Genomic DNA, 18,812 nt, shown 5'->3' with positions numbered 1-18,812 from the left:
AAATATTTTTGTTTATTGTTTTTAGTAATTTTATGTGTTTTTGTCATTTTATTACTTTTTTGCTTATTTATATATTGCTATTTGTTTCATTTATTTTTATTTCAGTTTTAGTTAATTTTAGTTTATTACTTTAATACTTATTTTAGTTTTTTGCTAAGGCAAAATTTCTTATTTTCATTTAGTAAATGTTTTTAATAGATTTAGTTAATGATAATACATAAATATATATATATATATATATATATATATATATATATATACACAAACCCGATTCCAANCTGTAGTGGATCTTCAGGATGTCTTCCAGTGACTTCTCCTCCATCCCTCCTCCTCGTATAGCAGGCAAGACTCTGCTGACAGCTTTCAGGAGCATTGTCTTGTAAATGCTGAATGATCTCTGAAATGATTGCAGCCTCTCTTTGATATCTCTGAAAACATTCACCAGTGTTTTTCTGGAGAGGTCATTGCATGTCCTCTCCGCATGTCCCAGCCCCTCCATTATATCTTCAGTGTTGGAAACCAGACGTGCGCTAATTTCTCTCTCCATTTGAGCAGCTTTTGTATCCAGTAGAGAAAGAGGATAGAGCCAGACGTTTATTGGAACTGCATTTTCTGGATTCTCCTTCAGTATATTGGGGAGCTTCTTGTACACGTCTAGGGCCTCCATGTAAGTGGTGGGGTTCTGATCAAGGCGGAAGTCACCATGAAATGTGCAGGTGATGCTCCCATTCACTTTTTTATCACTATCTTTCATTTTTATAGCTCCTTTTCCCTCAATAGAATATTGAGGAATCTTCTTGACCATGATATTCAGTTCTCCCTCAATTTCCTGCTTGTTTTCCTCTTCTGAAAATGTCAGATCAAACACCATGACGGCCTGAGCTCCGTATAGTACACCTGTGACCACATGAGTTGCAGTTTTCTGCTCAAACACCTGAGGGTAAGTGATCTGGCCCAGCTGAGTCATCGTGAGCTGTTCGAATTTGGTGGTTTCTTTGTAATACATTGTGACTCTGGACTGTTGGTTTGAGGATTTGGTATCACGCAGGAACTTGGCAGATCCTCCCACCTCCACCAGCCCTCCTAAGAAGCTGGCTTTCAGGGAAGCACTTACATCCAGGAGACTGGACTTACTAGAGAGAGAGTCTGAGCTACTGAACTTCAAATCTGTCATGAGCTGTGAACGACTGTCCAGATCTTCACTCAGTGACTTCTTATTCCACAGAGTAACACCTGAAATGAGAAATGGCTTTAACAGTTATGTACCAGGAAGTGATGTACTGTTGAAGAAGCATGTTGTTACATAAGGACTGGTAATTACTGATGCAGCATTTAGTGAAGTGAGGACAACAAACTTTTTTTTATTTATTTATGTTGGTAAAGCACCTGGAATGAAGCTATCTTTGCGGCAGTCATACAGCATACCAGGAAACAGAGGTCTTCCTAGAGCTGCCACTTCAATGGGCTGTGATGCCAGGGCTGCAGTAAATAACAAATAAAAGGTCATATTTATACTTACAATATTTTAAATATATATTAACAAAATTACATCTGATGATAATGAATACTGTTTAACTTTTTCCCTGCCAGCGTTTCTGAAAAAAGTTGCCAGCCACACCAGCATTTTTGATGATTTTCACAAAAGATTCATGGCCCGTAGAATACTTTTTAGTATTAACATCCAATTTATCAAAAGAAATAACAGAGTCTCTCTCAGAGTCTCTATTCTAGCTTTGCACATTTTTTATTAACTCTTTAATATGGGTAAGTTTCAAATAAAGTTTTATTATCTGTAGCGATTTTACAGTTATTTAATCCATTTATGGGTGAAATATATGAATATAATAAATCATAAAGCTTTATGATTAATTATAATACATATACCGACCCAAGAGGGAATTATGCATATATATGTGAATTAATTACAACGAATTATAATCAATTATGTATATGATCAGTTCTAGCTTAATAGTTGTTTAGAGAAACTATTCCAGTTTGTCCAGCAAACTGTTAAGTTTTACCACAGACTATTAAAAAGGAAATGTTATTCTCTGGCCACGAGAATAAACCTCCTATTATAGCATCAAAGCGTAAGCGATGGTGCTGGATCGAAAAAACGTTAAAGTGACCTGGTTTTTGTTGAACGAGCAGCAGAACAATCGAGCATAGATATAATGTGTTTAATATATGAAAACTACTAATACAGAGGTTATACATCTAAATACAGGATATACACATATATACAAGAGCTAAAGTAAAGCCAGGAAAAGAGAGAAGACAAGTAGCAAAACTTACTAACAGTCCTTGAGAGCCAGCAAAGAAATCAGTTTCATTATCTAAGATTGAGAAACTGTACTTGCATCAGTTACGTGCTGAGTTTCAGAGAAGTGCGGCTGCAGTTCGTTGGCTTCTTCTGTTTCCGTGGGAAGGTTTGAACTGAGGACTTGAAAGTTTCGCTGGAGATGGTGGTCCCGAAAGAAGCTGTGCACGTGATGGGAGCGCGGTCACCTGAGAGATGTGCAGGAGGTAATCGAGAGACAATCGGGAGACAAAGGAAAAGTTGCGTGTTGTCTAGTCAGGGTGCAATGTTTGGCGGGCAAAGTTTTCTTTGTCTTGTCTCCTGGCTGGATTTGCATAATTTATGGTAGGTTAGATTAGGGTACATTTTCCTTCATATTAACATTAAAAATAGAACAATGCATTTTACAGTTATGTAACATACATTGGTGAATGATGCTTACAGAGAGCTTTACATAGAGACCAAGATTGTCATGTAAGAAAAGCATATAAAAGAAGTTATAGTTTACAGTCAAATGGAATCATTAGAAATGAAACTAGCACAACTACAGTCATTTAAACTAAGTCTAAACACTAGGAAAACATACATGCACTTGACATACACAACGGGTTACATTTAGGCATAATTATATTTTACACATACAGTCTTCAAGGCATGTTTGTGTGTCTGTGTGTGTCCGTGTGTGTGTGGTGTGTGTTGGAATTTAGCTAGTCTGGCCTTTAATCTGCATGAGGGCCCCTTTGATGTCCCAAGAGCTAGGAAATGGGGTTCTCTGTTTAACCTCAGAGGGTCTATGAAAGTGCCAAAGTGCTCGTCTTTCTCAGACCGGCCGGAGCCAATGTGAGATTTACAAGCACAGTTCAACAGGCTGAAAGCATTCTGAAAATTCCAAAGTTGGTTGGCTGTTCTGATACGTGTACATATGCTACATATAAAACACTAATTTTGAGCAAGAAGTGTTTTAGTCAAAGACTACACCCAGATGAGATTCAGAATGATAATCAAAACATTAGATGGTGTAGATCGAGTCTGTCAACACCCCCAGAGCTTCACAGTCCTATAGCTTGTCCTGGGTCAACAATTTTATTTAGTAATGTTAGCAGTTTTGATTTATATGCTGTTCAATGATGATAGCATAATTTTACATATGTATCTGCTTACATATGATATTCTTTGTTTCTGCTTCTTTTTTGGCAGGGATGTCAAAGGTTCAGGGTGTGACACCGGCTCTTCCTGTTGTTTGTCTTGTCCTGTCATTTTTCTGCAGCTTGTGATTGGAGTATCAGTGCTTCGGTGCTTGATCACAAGCTGATCTCCTACACCTGTCGCTCGTTCCCTCTACCCTTTATATGCCCAGCTTTGTCTATCCCTTGTTGTCAGTTGATCACTTCATGTGGCGTGGATGTTACATGTCTGTACTGCGTTTTTGCTCTGTGTCTTACCTGTTTTGATTTTGTGTTCAGGACCCTTAGACGAGGAGTTTTAAAGGCACCCAAGAATGCTTTTTCACAAGATGTAATATAAGTCTAAGGTGTATCCTGAATGTGTCTGTGAAATTTCAGCTCAAAATACCCCATAGATTTTTTTTAATTAATTTTTTTAACTGCCTATTTTGGGGCATCATTAACTATACACTGATTTTGGCAGCGCGCCGCCCCCTTTAATTCGCCTGCTCCCTGCCACACGAGCTCTCGACTATATTACAGTGCATTTACAAAGTTCACACAGCTAATATAACCCTCAAATGGATCTTTACAAGATGTTCGTCATGCATGCTGTATGCATGCTTTGAATTATGTGAGTAAAGTATTTATTTTGATGTTTACGTTTGATTCTGTATGAGTTTGAGGCTGTGCTCCGTGGCTAACGGCTAATGCTACACTGTTGGAGAGATTTATAAAGAATGAAGTTGTGTTCATGAATTATACAGACTGCACATGTTTAAAAATGAATAGCGACGGCTCTTGTCTCCATGAATACAGTAAGAAACAATGGTAACTTTAACCACATTTAACAGTACATTAGCAACATGGTAACGAAACATTTATAAAGACAATTTACAAATATCACGAAAAATATCATGCTATCATGGATCATGTCAGTTATTATCGCTCCATCTGCCATTTTCGCTGTTGTTACCTTGTTCGCTTGTTGCTTACTTTGTCTGTGCACAGATCCAGACTTTAATACTGCCTTTCCTTGTCTAATGCCTTGAACATGGGCTGGCATATATGCAAATATTGGGATCGGTGTTATGTTGAGATCCACGTGTTTTCCAGAAGTCTTTTAAACAAATGAGATTTACATAAGAAGGAGGAAGCAATGGGGTTTGAAACTCCATGTATGTCTTTTCCATGTACTGAACTCTTGTTATTTAACTATGCCGAGGTAAATTCAAATGTTGATTCTAGGGCACCTTTAAGCAAGTCATATTCTCTTGCTGGGCTTGTGCTCGTCTTCGTCTGGGTCGTCTTATCTCCTGCTTTCTCGGTGGTCTCTCCAGCCTGTGTGTATGCTGTAGTGTGCGCAGATACAGCGAGAGCCACCAAACAGTTTACTCAAACTGTCACCAGTTATTTTGACTGTTTCATTTTGGTGTCTCAGGTTTCATCCTGAATAAACTTGTTCTTTTGTTCACCGCAACTTGAGTCCTCCTTTCATCCACCTTTTGTTTTTTTGTCAAGGACGAGCCAAGGATGAGAAAATATGGTTGCAAAATACTAAAGAATAGGAAAACATCATATTTGAGTATGTTTTTAAGGTTTATCATTACGTTTGTTTGCTGAATAACTTTTATGAGACACTGTGTAAGGCTCCAATAGGCTACCAGTAATCAGATTAGAGAGATGGGGTTGCAATTTAGCATAACAATCATTTTGCTTACATCTGTTCTAGTAATACCTCAGATAGCATGGTGACTGATAGAATGTTGAGTTTTGATCCAAACCATCATTTTGGTTGAGATTGACATTTCAGTATTTAAATGGTGTTGGATCAGCATTGTAATTTCGGAACCAAAAAATACACACCGCGCTCTGCTCACCAAAGGTGCAAACTTTAGACTTGCTGATTCGTGAATTAGCCGCTAACTTGATGGTCTCTGTACTAAACAGCACACAATTGTGTGGACATAAGACAAGGCAACTTAACAAACAATGTAAAAAAAAGTTCAAACTTAAAGTTACAGAGTGAACAGCACCAGGATTACACAAGCTGTGTTAACTTACATATGTCACTGAGCTTCTGAGATGAAAGAAATCTGATGAGTGAAACTGCTGATTGACTATACAGGTTCCTGGGCTCACAACCTCAAACCCAGTCAAATGAATAACCTGACTGTGAATGAATTACCTCTAGCAGTCTCTTGTGGCCACTTACAAACATGGATTTTCCAAGAGCAGAGGTTAGGTCTGGATTGGAGGAAAGAGGAGCTAGACTAGAAATTTTAACAAAGGATCCACAAAACCTCTTTACTGTCACAGACACGTCAGGCTCCACCGCTCACCAATCACAGCGCACCCAATCACCAGAATACTGATCACTGGCACCTGCACCTCATCACCTCCAACATAAAGAGCACTCACACACACCATTCGATGTCTGGTCTCGTTTGCATTAACTTACCTGTATGCTTACCTTAAGGACTCTCCGTGATCTACTTACCTGTCTCCAGGAATCTCCTCGTGTGTTCTCTCCTTTCTGTGTGAGTGCTCCTTGTCTCCAGTGTCTCCAGCGTCTCCATCGTCTCCAGTTCCAAGGTCATCATCATCTGAAACCACAAAAGAACTCTGTCATCACTCTCCACCTCAAGAACCTGCACAACTTCACCGTTCACTCACCTGCACTTTAGCTATTGCTCTTACTGGTACTCAATAAAACTCCATTACCTGTGAAAGTCGGTCTCTGTCCCTACTGTACTGTAACAAAAGGCCGGACCTTAACAGCACAAGGCCAGTATGAGCACCCCGGATCCCTTTCAAGAACTCGTGGATGTTCTCCGACGAACTCTAACCACCAGCGCACCTTCACCATCACCCGTCATCACTTCCGCAAACACTGTCACCTCTCCCTCTCCGCCAGCGCACGCCAGTCCCATGGCCAGACCAGCGCCCTACTCAGGATCGGCGGAGGACTGCAGCGGCTTCCTCCTGCAGTGTGCACTGGTCCTGGAGATGCAACTGCACCTCTACCCCAGCGACACATCCAAAGTAGCGTTCATCATTTCTCAGTTGCAAGGCAAGGTGTTACAGTGGGCAGAATCCATCTGGTCTCAAAATGGTCCTGTCATTCAATCATATACATCCTTCGTGTCCCACTCCCGGGAGGTGTTTGGTAAACCCTCCTTTGATTACTCTATTGGTGAGAAATTGTGTAATCTCAAACAAGGTTCCATGACCATTAACAATTATGCTTTGCAATTCAGAACGCTAGCAGCTTCAAGTGGATGGAATGAACAAGCCCTCATAACCACCTACCGACAAGAGATGGAACCTCGGGTGCAGTTGCATCTCGCTGCATACGAGCATTCCATCGGCCTCGAGCGCTTCATCCAGCTGTCCATCCGCTTCGCCTCCCGTATGCAGTCATATATCGAAGAACACCAGGACCAGTCACTCTTTCACCACCTCCTCCGCCGACCTGAACCCGTCAGCCCTCCAAAACCAGCCCACGAACCCATGAACATAGAAAACTCTCATCTCACTCCCTCCGAGCGTCAAAGGCGGCTGACCCTGAATCTCTGTCTATATTGTGGTTTACCTGGGCACATCATCTCTGCGTGCCCAACTCGTCCACCACGACCTATGGTGAGTGCCATTATCCCTTCACTCAATAAGATGAAACCACTCACCACTGTTGTCAATCTTACTGCTGCTGGTGTTTCCCTTCCAGTGGTGGCGCTCCTCGATTCAGGGTCAGCCGGCAACTTCATCTCCGGCACCCTCTGCCGGCAACTCAAACTCAAGACTACGCCCTCTCCGTCTGTCTACCAGATCCACTCAATAACGGGAAAACCTCTGAGCCGAAGATGTGTGTGCCGATGTGTGGGTCCCATCCAGTTACGTGTCGGTATACTTCATCTCGAAGACATCCATCTGCTGGTTCTGGAGGAATCCACCTCTGACATGGTTTTAGGGCGTCCCTGGTTGGAGCAGCACAACCCTACCATCTCTTGGAAAACCGGCGAGATCCTGAAGTGGGGCGAAACCTGTTTCTCTAACTGTTTCTCTGATCTTCCAGTTCCTCGAGTACCATCCTCTCATGATCTATCCATCTGTACCACCTCCATACAGAGTCCAGTTGAGAAACGTTCCACCGAGATTCCAGAATGTTACGCCCCCTTCAATGACGTCTTCTGCCCGCAAAAAGCCTCCAAGCTGCCTCCACACCGGCCATGGGACTGTGTCATCAATCTGCTTCCGGGTGAGCCAGTGCCAAGGGGTAAAATCTATCCCCTTTCCATCCCGGAGGAGAAGGCCATGGAGGAATACATCAAAGAGGCCCTCGCTCAAGGATACATCCGCCCGTCTACTTCCCCTGCTGCTTTGAGCTTCTTTTTTTGTGGCAAAAAAGGACGGAGGCTTGAGGCCCTGCATAGACTACCGCTCCTTGAACAAGATAACAGTCAAGTTCTGTTATCCCCTTCCTCTCGTCCCAGCGGCCCTGGAACATCTTCGTGGTGCCACTGTGTTCACGAAGTTGGACCTCCGCAGGGCGTATAACCTCATCCAGATACACGAGGGGGACGAGTGGAAGACCGCCTTCATCACGCCCACCGGCCACTATGAATATCTTGTTATGCCGTATGGCCTGGTCAACGCCCCCTCCGTATTCCAGGACTTCATACATGAGGTGCTCCGGGAGTTCCTCCACAAGTTTGTGCTGGTATACATTGACGACATCTTAATATACTCCTGGAGCCTGGCCGAACATCGCAACCACGTTGCGGAGGTCCTCCAAGGACTTCGCCAGTTCCATCTCTTCCTCAAGGCAGAAAAGTGCTCATTCCACCAGTCGTCAGTTCATTTCCTCGGATACATCATTGATCACAGTGGCATCCGGATGGACGAGGGGAAGGTGGACGCCATCAAGACCTGGCCAGTTCCCACATCCATTAAAGAACTCCAACGTTCAAGCTAAACCCGGCGGAGGTCAACTACGACATAGGAAACAGAGAACTCCTAGCCGTGAAGTTGGCTCTAGAAGAGTGGAGGCATTGGCTGGAGGGAGCTAAACATCAGTTCCTTGTGCTAACAGACCATAAGAACCTGGAATATTTACGAGCCGCCAAGAGATTAAACCCTAGACAAGCACGCTGGGCTCTATTCTTCTCACGATTTGACTTTACCATCTCCTATCATCCTGGATCAAAGAATGTCTGGAAAGCAAAGAATGTCAAAGCAGATGCACTCTCTCAACTTCATTCTCCTGAAGAAACCACCACTGAACCTGAATCCATCCTTCCAAGCTCCATCATCGTGAGTCCCCTCCTCCAATGCCTCCACTAACCCTCCGCCGGGTTGTCCACCTGGCTTGCTATACATCACTCGAGCACGACGCACTCCACTAATTCACACAGCCCACTCATCGCTCAGCACTGGCCACCCAGGGGTCAATGAAACCCTCTCGTTGCTAGGGGGACGCTTCTGGTGGCCGAGTATGGCATCCGATGTCAGAAGGTACGTGCAGGGCTGCAGGGAGTGCGCCATTTCCAAGAGCCCACGCCATCTCCCATCCGGCAAGCTCCATCCTCTGCCCATTCCTAACCGACCCTGGTCACACAAAGGAGTGGACTTTGTAACAGATCTACCCGCATCCAAAGGCTGTACCTGCATCCTAGTAATCGTCGATCAATTCACCAAGTCATGTCTTCTAGTTCCACTAAGAGGTTTACCCACTGCCATGCAGACAGCCGAACTTACGTTCAAGCACGTGTTCAGGTACTTCGGAATACAAGAGGATATCGTCTCAGACAGAGGACCCCAGTTCATCTCCCGAGTGTGGAAAGCCTTCCACTCGCTCCTAGGTGTGAGTTTATCATCCGGCTACCATCCACAGTCGAACGGGCAGACGGAAAGAAAGATCCAGGAGATTGGCCGCTTCCTCCGTTCCTTCTGCCACGACCACCAGGACTCTTGGAAACAGTATTTGGGTTGGGCCGAGTACGCACAAAACTCCCTGCGTCAGCCTTCCACAGGACTCACTCCATTCCAGTGCGTGCTCGGCTACCAACCCCCACTGTTCCCGTGAACCAGGGAACCATCGGATGTCCCAGCTGTGGATTACTGGTTCTGAGAGAGCGAGAGGGTCTGGGACTCAGCACACCACCATCTGCTGAGAGCCCTGCGCAGACGCAGGATGACGGCCGACTTTCGTCGCTCTCACGCTTCCACCTACCAGCCTGGACAGAAGGTATGGTTATCTACAAGAGACATCCGCCTGCGTCTGCCCTGCAAGAAGCTGAGTCCCAGGTTCATTGGCCCATTCAAGATCATTAAGCAGATCAACCCGGTGACATATCAGCTACAACTTCCCTCACAGTATCGTATACATCCCACCTTTCACGTATCTCTCCTCAAGCCTCACCATCCCTCTGTTCCTCTCTCCACAGGGCCTGACGTGGCAGCCGCTGAACCCCCCCTTCCACTCATCGTGGAAGACGGAGCCACCTACGAGGTGCGTGACATCTTGGACTCCCGGCGCCGTGGTGGCCAGTTGGAATACCTGGTGGACTGGAAGGGATATGGCCCTGAAGAGCGCTCTTGGGTCCCCAGGAACGACATCCTCGATCCCAATCTGCTACTTACCTTCCCCGCCAATCACCCTGACAGACCTGCCCCACGTGCAAGAGGACGGCCACCTCGACGCCGGGGTCCTCGGCCCTCAGGAGCGGGCCGTGGAGGGGGGGGTACTGTCACAGACACGTCAGGCTCCACCGCTCACCAATCACAGCGCACCCAATCACCAGAATACTGATCACCGGCACCTGCACCTCATCAAGCACCTCATCACCTCCAACATAAAGTTTAAATTAAATAAATCTAAGTATAAAATTATATAAGTATAAAATTATATCGTCTGCATACAAAGAAATTTTGTTTTTTATCTTTCCAATGTCAACTCCAAAAATATCTTTACTGGTCCATATGGCTTCTGCAAGCAGTTCGATAGCTAAATTAAATAGGAATGGGGAATAGGGGGTAGTGTTGCTTTCGTCAACGAAAATTATGACTAGATATCGTCGTCAATGAACCTTTATCACGTGACAAAAACGAGACGAGACGCAACGCAACGTAAATGCTGGTAATGTGACGATGACTATAATTAAATGTATAATGCAATATTGTTGACAAATAAAAATGAGACTAAATGTGTTTTACAAAATAAAAACTATGCTAAAATGTCTCTTATTTTTCATTGACAAAACGAGACGAGACGAAATGTTATAACATTATTTTGTCTCATTTAGTTGCGTTATTATTATTTTGCAGTAATTCTGTTTCCTGTGTCTCACTTCAGGGGCTGATCAGGTCGCACTGCGCAGACGCAGGCGACGTCACTTCTTCAAGCCCCACTCGTGGCATTATTTAGAGAATCAGCTGCGGTGAGTTTTGCATAAATGACAACAAATAAAGTTACGTCTGACACAGAAAAAGGGACCAATATGTAGGGAAATATGTAGATTTCACGTGCTCATAACTTTATGAAAAATGCAAAGAGCATAGAAAATGCACATCATTATTTAAAGCAGGTTCTTACGAAATGAATCCAAAATCAACATAATATATTGCGTTGTTCACAAAATATTACACAGGAAATGATTTAACATACTTGGCTAAAAATGTCTCATCTTTCCGGGATGCAGTGTGTATCCAATGATCCCGGACCCATCCATGTTCGTTTTCCAACGTGGAACAACACAAAAGGTATCATCGTAAAACTTAGAAACTCAGCTTTTTAATGCATCTAACCATTTTGAAAAACTCCTAACGAGTGCTGAGAAGTGCCTCTAAACCCGAGTTTACCGTCCGTGGGTGCCATCTAGTTGCGAAAAAATGAATAACACATTATTTAACTATACTTTATGCCACAAAATTTGAACCAGATGCAGCTTACATGTAGGAGAGCATCACCAAAAAATATTTTTTCTCTGATCTTATTGAATTCCTGAGTAATTCCATGTCAAACAAACAAACAAACAAAAAATTATAAAAATATATATACATTTTTTTGTCTTTTATCAGCAGTTTTTCAGAATGAAAATGTCCAAATGTAATGTAATTTATATTTTCTAAAAAAAAATAAAAAGTGTTCTATCAAATGATACCTACATTTTGACTCTCCTTGCTACAGTTTTGGAGTTATGAGTCTTTACTTTTTTGTGTGTTGCTCAGAAAAAAAATAACCTCTAAAAAACCTTCAGGTCTTAAAATGTTAAGAGACATCTCAAGGCATTATAAGGTATTATCTATAAGGTAACAATAATATAATAAGATAACCTTGTTTGAAATGGGTTTGGCTAAAAGACAATTTTGATTTTGTCTATACTACTAGGTACTTATACTATATTGACTGGGTTAAATAGAATTGCATTACTAAAAAGAAGCTAAAATACAATTTTCATTGACTAAAGTTAGACTAAATGTCATCAGATTTCGTCGACTAAAACTAGACTAAAATGTCATCAGTTTTCGTCGACTAAAACTCTAAAATTCTGACTAAAATAAGACTAAAATGCTCAGACTTTTAGTCGACTGAAACTTGACTAGACTAAAAAGAGTATGAACGTGACTAAAACTAATAAAAACTAAAATTACCGCTTGACACAAAGACTAGACTAAAACTAAAATTAAAACAGGCCGCCAAAAACAACACTAATAGGGGGCATCCCTTCCAACAGCCCCAATGTAGGCCAGATTTCTCTGAAAGATTACCATTTACACATATTTGTGCCTGTGGGTCACTATACATAGATTTTATCCACCCAATGCATCCATCACCAAAGTTAAATTTCTTCAGTACTGAGAAAAGATATGACCACTTGCGCTTTTTCAAACGCTTTTTCTGTGTCCAAGGATATTACTAATGCTGGTCTATTGTGCAGGGTCAAGTGGTCAATTACATTCATTAATCTCTGAATATTGTCAGAAGCATTTTGTGCCTTTATAAAACCGGATTGGTCTGGGTTGATAAGCTGGGGCATTAAATCTTCTAGCCTATGAGCAATTAATTTTGATATTACCTTAAAGTCGACAGGGAGCAATGAAATTGGACGGAAAGAGGCACATTCAGCAATGTCTTTCTTATGTATTAGTGATATTATAGCTGTCCTTATCATTCCAGGAAGAGTTCTCTTTTAAGTTGATAGGCTAAAAGCCTGCTTGGTTTGTTTCCATAGTCACGATAATCACTAGTTGCCTAGTGAAAGTTAATAGTTTTTTTGGCATGCTCAATCTGAAGCAAATTAAGATTATTTCTGACAGTATTAAGCTTCCTCAAGTTTACCTCTGTAGGTGATTGCTTGTGAAGTTTCTCTAAGTGTATAAGATCCTATTTCAGTTGCTCAGACTGCTCAATCATAGATTTTTTTCCTTTAGATTTATATGAGATCAGATGCTCTCTAATCACAGCTTTGGCCACATCCCATATCACTGCAGGAGCAACAGGGGAGGAGGCATTATCCTGCCTGTATTGTTCCAACCATTGTCTAATATTTTTACAGGCATCAATATCAGTAAGAAGTGACAAATTAAATTCAATATGATACAGTTGGGGAATTTAAGTTTTACGCAAGTCAAATCATTAAATGTCAAATCGAACCTGACTGTCCATAGTTTATCCGGCACTGATATCGTGGTAGAATTCCTCAGTCTCACATGGCGCGAGGACAGCAGTTTCATCTTCCTGTTGTACAGCACCCTTAACTTGCACGGATAATGGTGAAACCCGTTGAAAGTCCCCACTCTATTCTGATTAGGGTTTGCAGGAGCCAGCATGCGGTGAACTCTTTCCAAGGTAAAACTCGTAACCTGAGATGGTTTCGAGATAATCTTTTTTAGTTGATGTTTTGTATCTTTGTGAAAGTCCCTTATCTCCTCCAGAACTTTTGTTAAACTTGCCAAATCACTCGGTTGAAGGCTAGCATTAGCTTCGCCAAACAGAATAAATCTAATCATTATAAGGCAAATAAGTGGTTTTCTTGGAGGAGCTGCTGTTTAAGCTGCCATTCAGTTTGATGACGTCATCATAACCCCCTGTAAAAACATTATACATGGTACATGTATCCCCCATAAAAACCAAAATACCTTATATAGCTCTCATTAGCCAGCTGTACATGTATCTGTGATATTCAGAGAAACCTCACAGCTGAAGCTGTAACTCAGCTTTTCTTATTTTTTAACAGTGCAAGATGGAATGTATTTAAGATGAAATTAAATTGTATTATTTAATAATTGTATTATATAATTTTATATATGGATTATAACACAAATAATGCAACACATTAATTAAATAATTACACTCATGTTAGGATGAAATATAACTTAAAGGGTAGGTAACACACATGGTTTCTACCAATCTCATGTTAATCTTGAGTACCTGTAGAGTAGTATTGCATCCTTCATATCTCCGAAAAGTCTTTAGTTTGATCATATTTATAAAGGACAGATACGCTGTCTTTCCGAAAAAAGCTGAGCTCTTGGAGGCGTGCCTGCCATGGGTAGAGCTAAAGAGTCACGAGCGTGCGCAGCTTTTGCATAGAGATAGCCTGCAAGCTGCCAATATTATTATAAATAAAAAGGTAACAATAACGTTTGTGTTGTTTACATTTTATGCACTTGCGTGCCAATTGCCGACAAAACACAGACATTTGATACAGTTATGCTGAGTTCAGACTGCATGATTTTCAAAGTGTTCGGGTCACAGATCTTCTCACACATCATGACTATCTGGGGTAGCATTCAGACACTGCTGTGTTCACACTGCATGATGGATCGGCGACAGGGGGTTTCACACTGCATGACTATCTGGAGTAGCATTCAGACACTTCTGTGTTCACACTGCATGATGGATCGGCGACAGGGGGTTTCACACTGCATGACTTTACAATAGGAAACTACGTCTCACAACCAAACACACACCAGAAGTGACAAGGAAATAACGCAAGGTCACGCGAGCAAAACCAGAGTTCTGGCGTGAGACTTCTCAATACCAAGTTTGCGAAGTTCGGACTTGTGTCCTTGGTAGTTTGGACTTGGCAAGTCTGACTCAGGAGAATGGACTCATGAGGACGAAAGTCCAGTGATTTAGCAACGTACTTGATAAACGTCACTCAGCTCACTCTGGCTTCCCTAATTATCTCTGTATGTATATTTTAGGCAACAATAAAATGAAATGTGTTATAAAACACCACTCTGCGTCTAAAACACAATCCTGATCAATAATAGCGATTATAAATGTATAAAAGGTATAAGAATATATACAATAAGAAATAAAGCAAATAATTCAGTCAAACATACAAAATTAGCACTTTAGTAGGCTACAACAGTAAAGTTAAATAGCCTAAATATATAAAGTTATGAAACGTCACTTTGCCTTCAGCCAAAACGATTTGCCAGGGAACAAATTATAGACTAATGAGACAGATGATCACCTGTTACATATACAAAAGGCAACTCATGTCATGTTTAAGCACTACAGAGACATCAGAGCCAGCGGTGTAATAATAGCCTACTTCAATGTTATGATGAAGTAGTCTCTATTATTATTATTATTATTATCATTATTATTATTATTATTATGCTAGTGCAATTCTAGCTATTGCATATAGGCAAATTTAGCACTGATAAGATTGATATTTCATGAAAAGAAACAAACTAATTAGGCTACAATTTTTTTGCCGACGATGCAAAATCCTGAATCATCAATGAACTAATACATTTTCACATTAATTTAAATTTCAATTTCATGTCCTGATGTTTTACCTATCCTAACAGATCTATTTATTCATGGATTTTTATTCCAGTGGTGGCTGCATTGTTTCCGCTTTGTGTGATTCAACCTCCAGAGCATTGTAAAGTTCCTTCTAATTATTTATAATCTGTCCCTGTAATATTGTTGATAGTTACATTCACATTTTGTAACAACATTTCAATCTTACCTGGATATTGTGTGTTTCCTTGGTCTGCTAAGAAATGAAGTCCTCCAGTGTCTTCATTTAAAATCTGTACCTCATCAGGTTTGGGTTGTAACACTTCCTATTTTTGAAGGAATGGTTAAAAATATATATATGTATGTGTGAGTGTGTGTGTGTGTATATATATATATATATATATATATATATATGTATATATATATATATATATATAAGATAAAAAAATTCCACAAAGATTTTCAGGTCACATCTGGTTACACTTCTGCATTTTGTCTGAGGAAGAGCACTTACCTGTGCATTCACCACAGCTAGGGTTGCCAACCATAGATATGCACAGTAGATGCAGCTCGGCTGCTTCAGGTACATCAAAAGTGCCGACATCATGATATCGTCAACAAGGAGACCTGTTTGAATGTCAATGTGAAGGAGATTCCTGTCAAAACCTGTCACCATTTTCCTGAGTTCTCGTATGATCTGATGATCTTATGTGGCTTAACCGTCAAACACCCACAGATTGTTGTCATATCTGTCAACTACTGTGTCTTTGTGAAGTTTTCAGTATGTACCAGAAGTGAGTGATAAGAGAAATGTCAATAAGCGCTATCTCTCTGCTGATTCGGCCGCTACCTTCATGGAGCTCATGTCATCTCTTCCTCCTCAGACACTTTTGTTGAGAATTTTAGTTTCAGCCACTCTGAAGGTATTAACTTTGTTTCTCCTTTAAAAACAAAGACTGTCTCTAGGACAATTAAAGCCCCATGGAGAAATAGTACATCCATCGTAAAATTAAGAAGAGACTCCAGGACAGTAAAAAGGCAATGGAAGCGCACAAAGCTTACAGTTCACCATTGTATCTATAAGACTGATCTGAAAATGCTAAATAATACAATGAGGTCTGCAAGAAAAGCTTATTTTTCAAGTTTAATTGACCACAACAAAGACAACCCTAGATTCTTATTCTCCACTTGTAACCTATAGTGTGTCATAAATGATCCACACGACACAGGTTACCAATAATGATTGTATGTAAGTACAAAGCAGAACAGAATAGGGCAGCATATATTCTCCCCAGAAATGCAAGGCTCTGGAAAACCCAAAACATGGGCTTTAAAAATACATACATCCATACCATTATATCTTCCCCCTCAGCAGAAAAAAAGCTGTTCTCAGCTGTAAATGACAGAGCAGAAAATCTAACACAACTTCCATTCATGGTTGGATGTTTAGATACAACAGCTGACAAGTACATGCATTTGCAAATAAATCACGCTGGAAACATACGTCACCAGATGAGTTATGGTATTAACATAGCTTTCGATGCTCTCAAAGATTCCTTCGAAGAAAAGCAAATATAAAAATAAGCAAAATACACTGAGTGGAAAAAATGATACCGCTCGAACCTACTGCACAGCATTGTTGTACATTTTTTAAACATGTATAGAGAAAAACAGCATCTTAATTTAACCATGAACCAAAACTAATAACAACAGTTCAACATTTAAATCTATTGTTATCACTCCTCTTCCTCTTCTTCTCTTGAGTGATACTACCAATCTCTCTTTTGGTATGGAACTCATTTCTCCACTGAGTAGTCGTCCAGTCTGTTGTCACTCTAGGGTGTATCCTAGGCCTTAAATTGTAGTGACAAGCTTGTAATGGGCTATGGACAGGATCAGTCAAAGACCAAATGTCAAAAAACAAACAAACAAACAAACATCTTCCTCCCTTGTGTTTGTGGTGCCTTCCACTATTGAACAAGGGTCATATGCCTCTCTCTTAGCATCAAGCAAATCTTCTTCCATCCAATGCAGGAGGTTCAGTACAGCCTCATATCAACACTGTCGGTCAATTCCTGAACTTTCTGAACAACATTCAAAGCATCAGTCCCACTTTCCCAGGAGCTTGTGTGGCTTGTGATTCAGCCGTCTACCAATTGTGAAAGGGCTGTAAATTTACCACATGCACTACTCCCAAGTCTTGACCATTATCAGCCCTGGCCAGTCTATAATATACTTCACACAGCTGTTGCGTGACTCAATAAAGGCCTCCATATTGCGGAGCCAACTTAGCCACAAAGTTTGCTGCTGCATCAGACCGCACTTGGGGCTCTGCATCAAAATCTGGAGAGTTCTGGGCATGGGTATTCACCACAGCACCTCCTGGAGGGAGGATCGGTCACTTAAAGTACTGTCTTCAATAACAAGAATTAACTATCTTTCTTTTTAATAACTTGCTCGAAGTGTCTACCAATCTGATTTGCTGTGTTACAAACCATTGAAATTGGGGTGGGTGAGGCGTCAAGTTTCGCCCCGCCCCATCGTCCAGACTGCACTCTGGGGTACTAGGACATTTGTGCTTATTTCTGTTAAGGCCCCGACATACTTCAAACGAAGTTCTTTTTCATTCTTCATTTAGAGGTTAAATGAAGTTCGAAATGCGTGAGCTGTAATATACTGTAATCGAACATCTGACACCACCCACACTGTGATGTGACAGTTAGATGAATATGTAAATACATGTTGTACAGTTTCTTATCAGTAACAAAATAAACACAACAAAAATGAGAAAAACAGCAAGATTTTTTTAGAAAGCATAAGCGTCTGATCATAACATGGGTATGTTAGCATGAGCTTTGCAAATTAGCACTCCAGTCAGATGTTTATTCAATGGATTGCTTAAAAGCAAGCAGCTTTACAGTATCAAACACGAAAAACAGTGTCAGTGCCTCATTTAATCAGAAGCACAACTTAATTTTGTACTATAAAGCAGCTATCCAGTGTATTCATGTTTTCACCCGCAGAGATCTTACCTCAATGACCTCAACAGATCAAATGAGTCAGAGAAGACTTCCGTGAAAATGAAGGCGGAGCCTCAGTGCACATCTCCTGTTACGTTATTGTCACGGACCAATGGTGGCATGAAGGTGTTTTGCAGCTGAAACGAAATTTTCCTGAAAGTTCGCTTTGGCAAACCGTTTCGAACTTCCAAAAAGAACACAAAATAACTTTGTTTTGGCCTAATTTTGTTCAAAATGACATCACATCAGTTCGTTCTTCGATTTCATTTGAAGTATATCGGGTCACAGCCTCAGGTTCCACCTCACTCCCTTACCCACGCACTCAATCACCAGTTACACCGCCACCTTTTCATAGACCGCAATCAGCACCAGTACAAAGCCACCACACTCACACACACTCACTGTCCGGTCTGTTTGCACTACGACATAGTATGTACCTTAAGGACTCCCAACGCCATATCTACCTGCTCCAGTCGTCTCCTCCAGCTTCCTCGTCTCCTGTTCCCGTGTGTACTTACCTGCTTGTGTGTGTGAGTGTCTCCGCCAGCTCCTTCCATCATCTGCAT

At 41.3% G+C, this 18,812-nt stretch overlaps 1 protein-coding gene across 1 annotated transcript; it reads right to left on the bottom strand.

Annotated features, from left to right (window-relative positions):
• Positions 1-142: 142 nt before the first annotated feature.
• On the bottom strand, positions 143-18,457 carry LOC125278823 (neoverrucotoxin subunit beta-like). The gene is made up of 6 exons (XM_048208154.1): positions 18,259-18,457; positions 15,741-15,853; positions 15,456-15,552; positions 1,387-1,479; positions 268-1,233; positions 143-153 (listed from the first exon to the last, which is right to left on the bottom strand). Exons 2-6 carry the CDS (start codon positions 15,831-15,833, stop codon positions 143-145), a joined length of 1,260 nt encoding a protein of 419 aa, XP_048064111.1. The 5' UTR covers positions 15,834-15,853; positions 18,259-18,457.
• Between the last annotated feature and the right edge of the window lie 355 nt (positions 18,458-18,812).

Source organism: Megalobrama amblycephala, linkage group LG11, assembly GCF_018812025.1.
Source record: "Megalobrama amblycephala isolate DHTTF-2021 linkage group LG11, ASM1881202v1, whole genome shotgun sequence".
In the NCBI taxonomy this organism is placed as follows: Eukaryota; Metazoa; Chordata; class Actinopteri; order Cypriniformes; family Xenocyprididae; genus Megalobrama; species Megalobrama amblycephala.
This window is presented reverse-complemented; position numbering and strand designations above follow the sequence as displayed.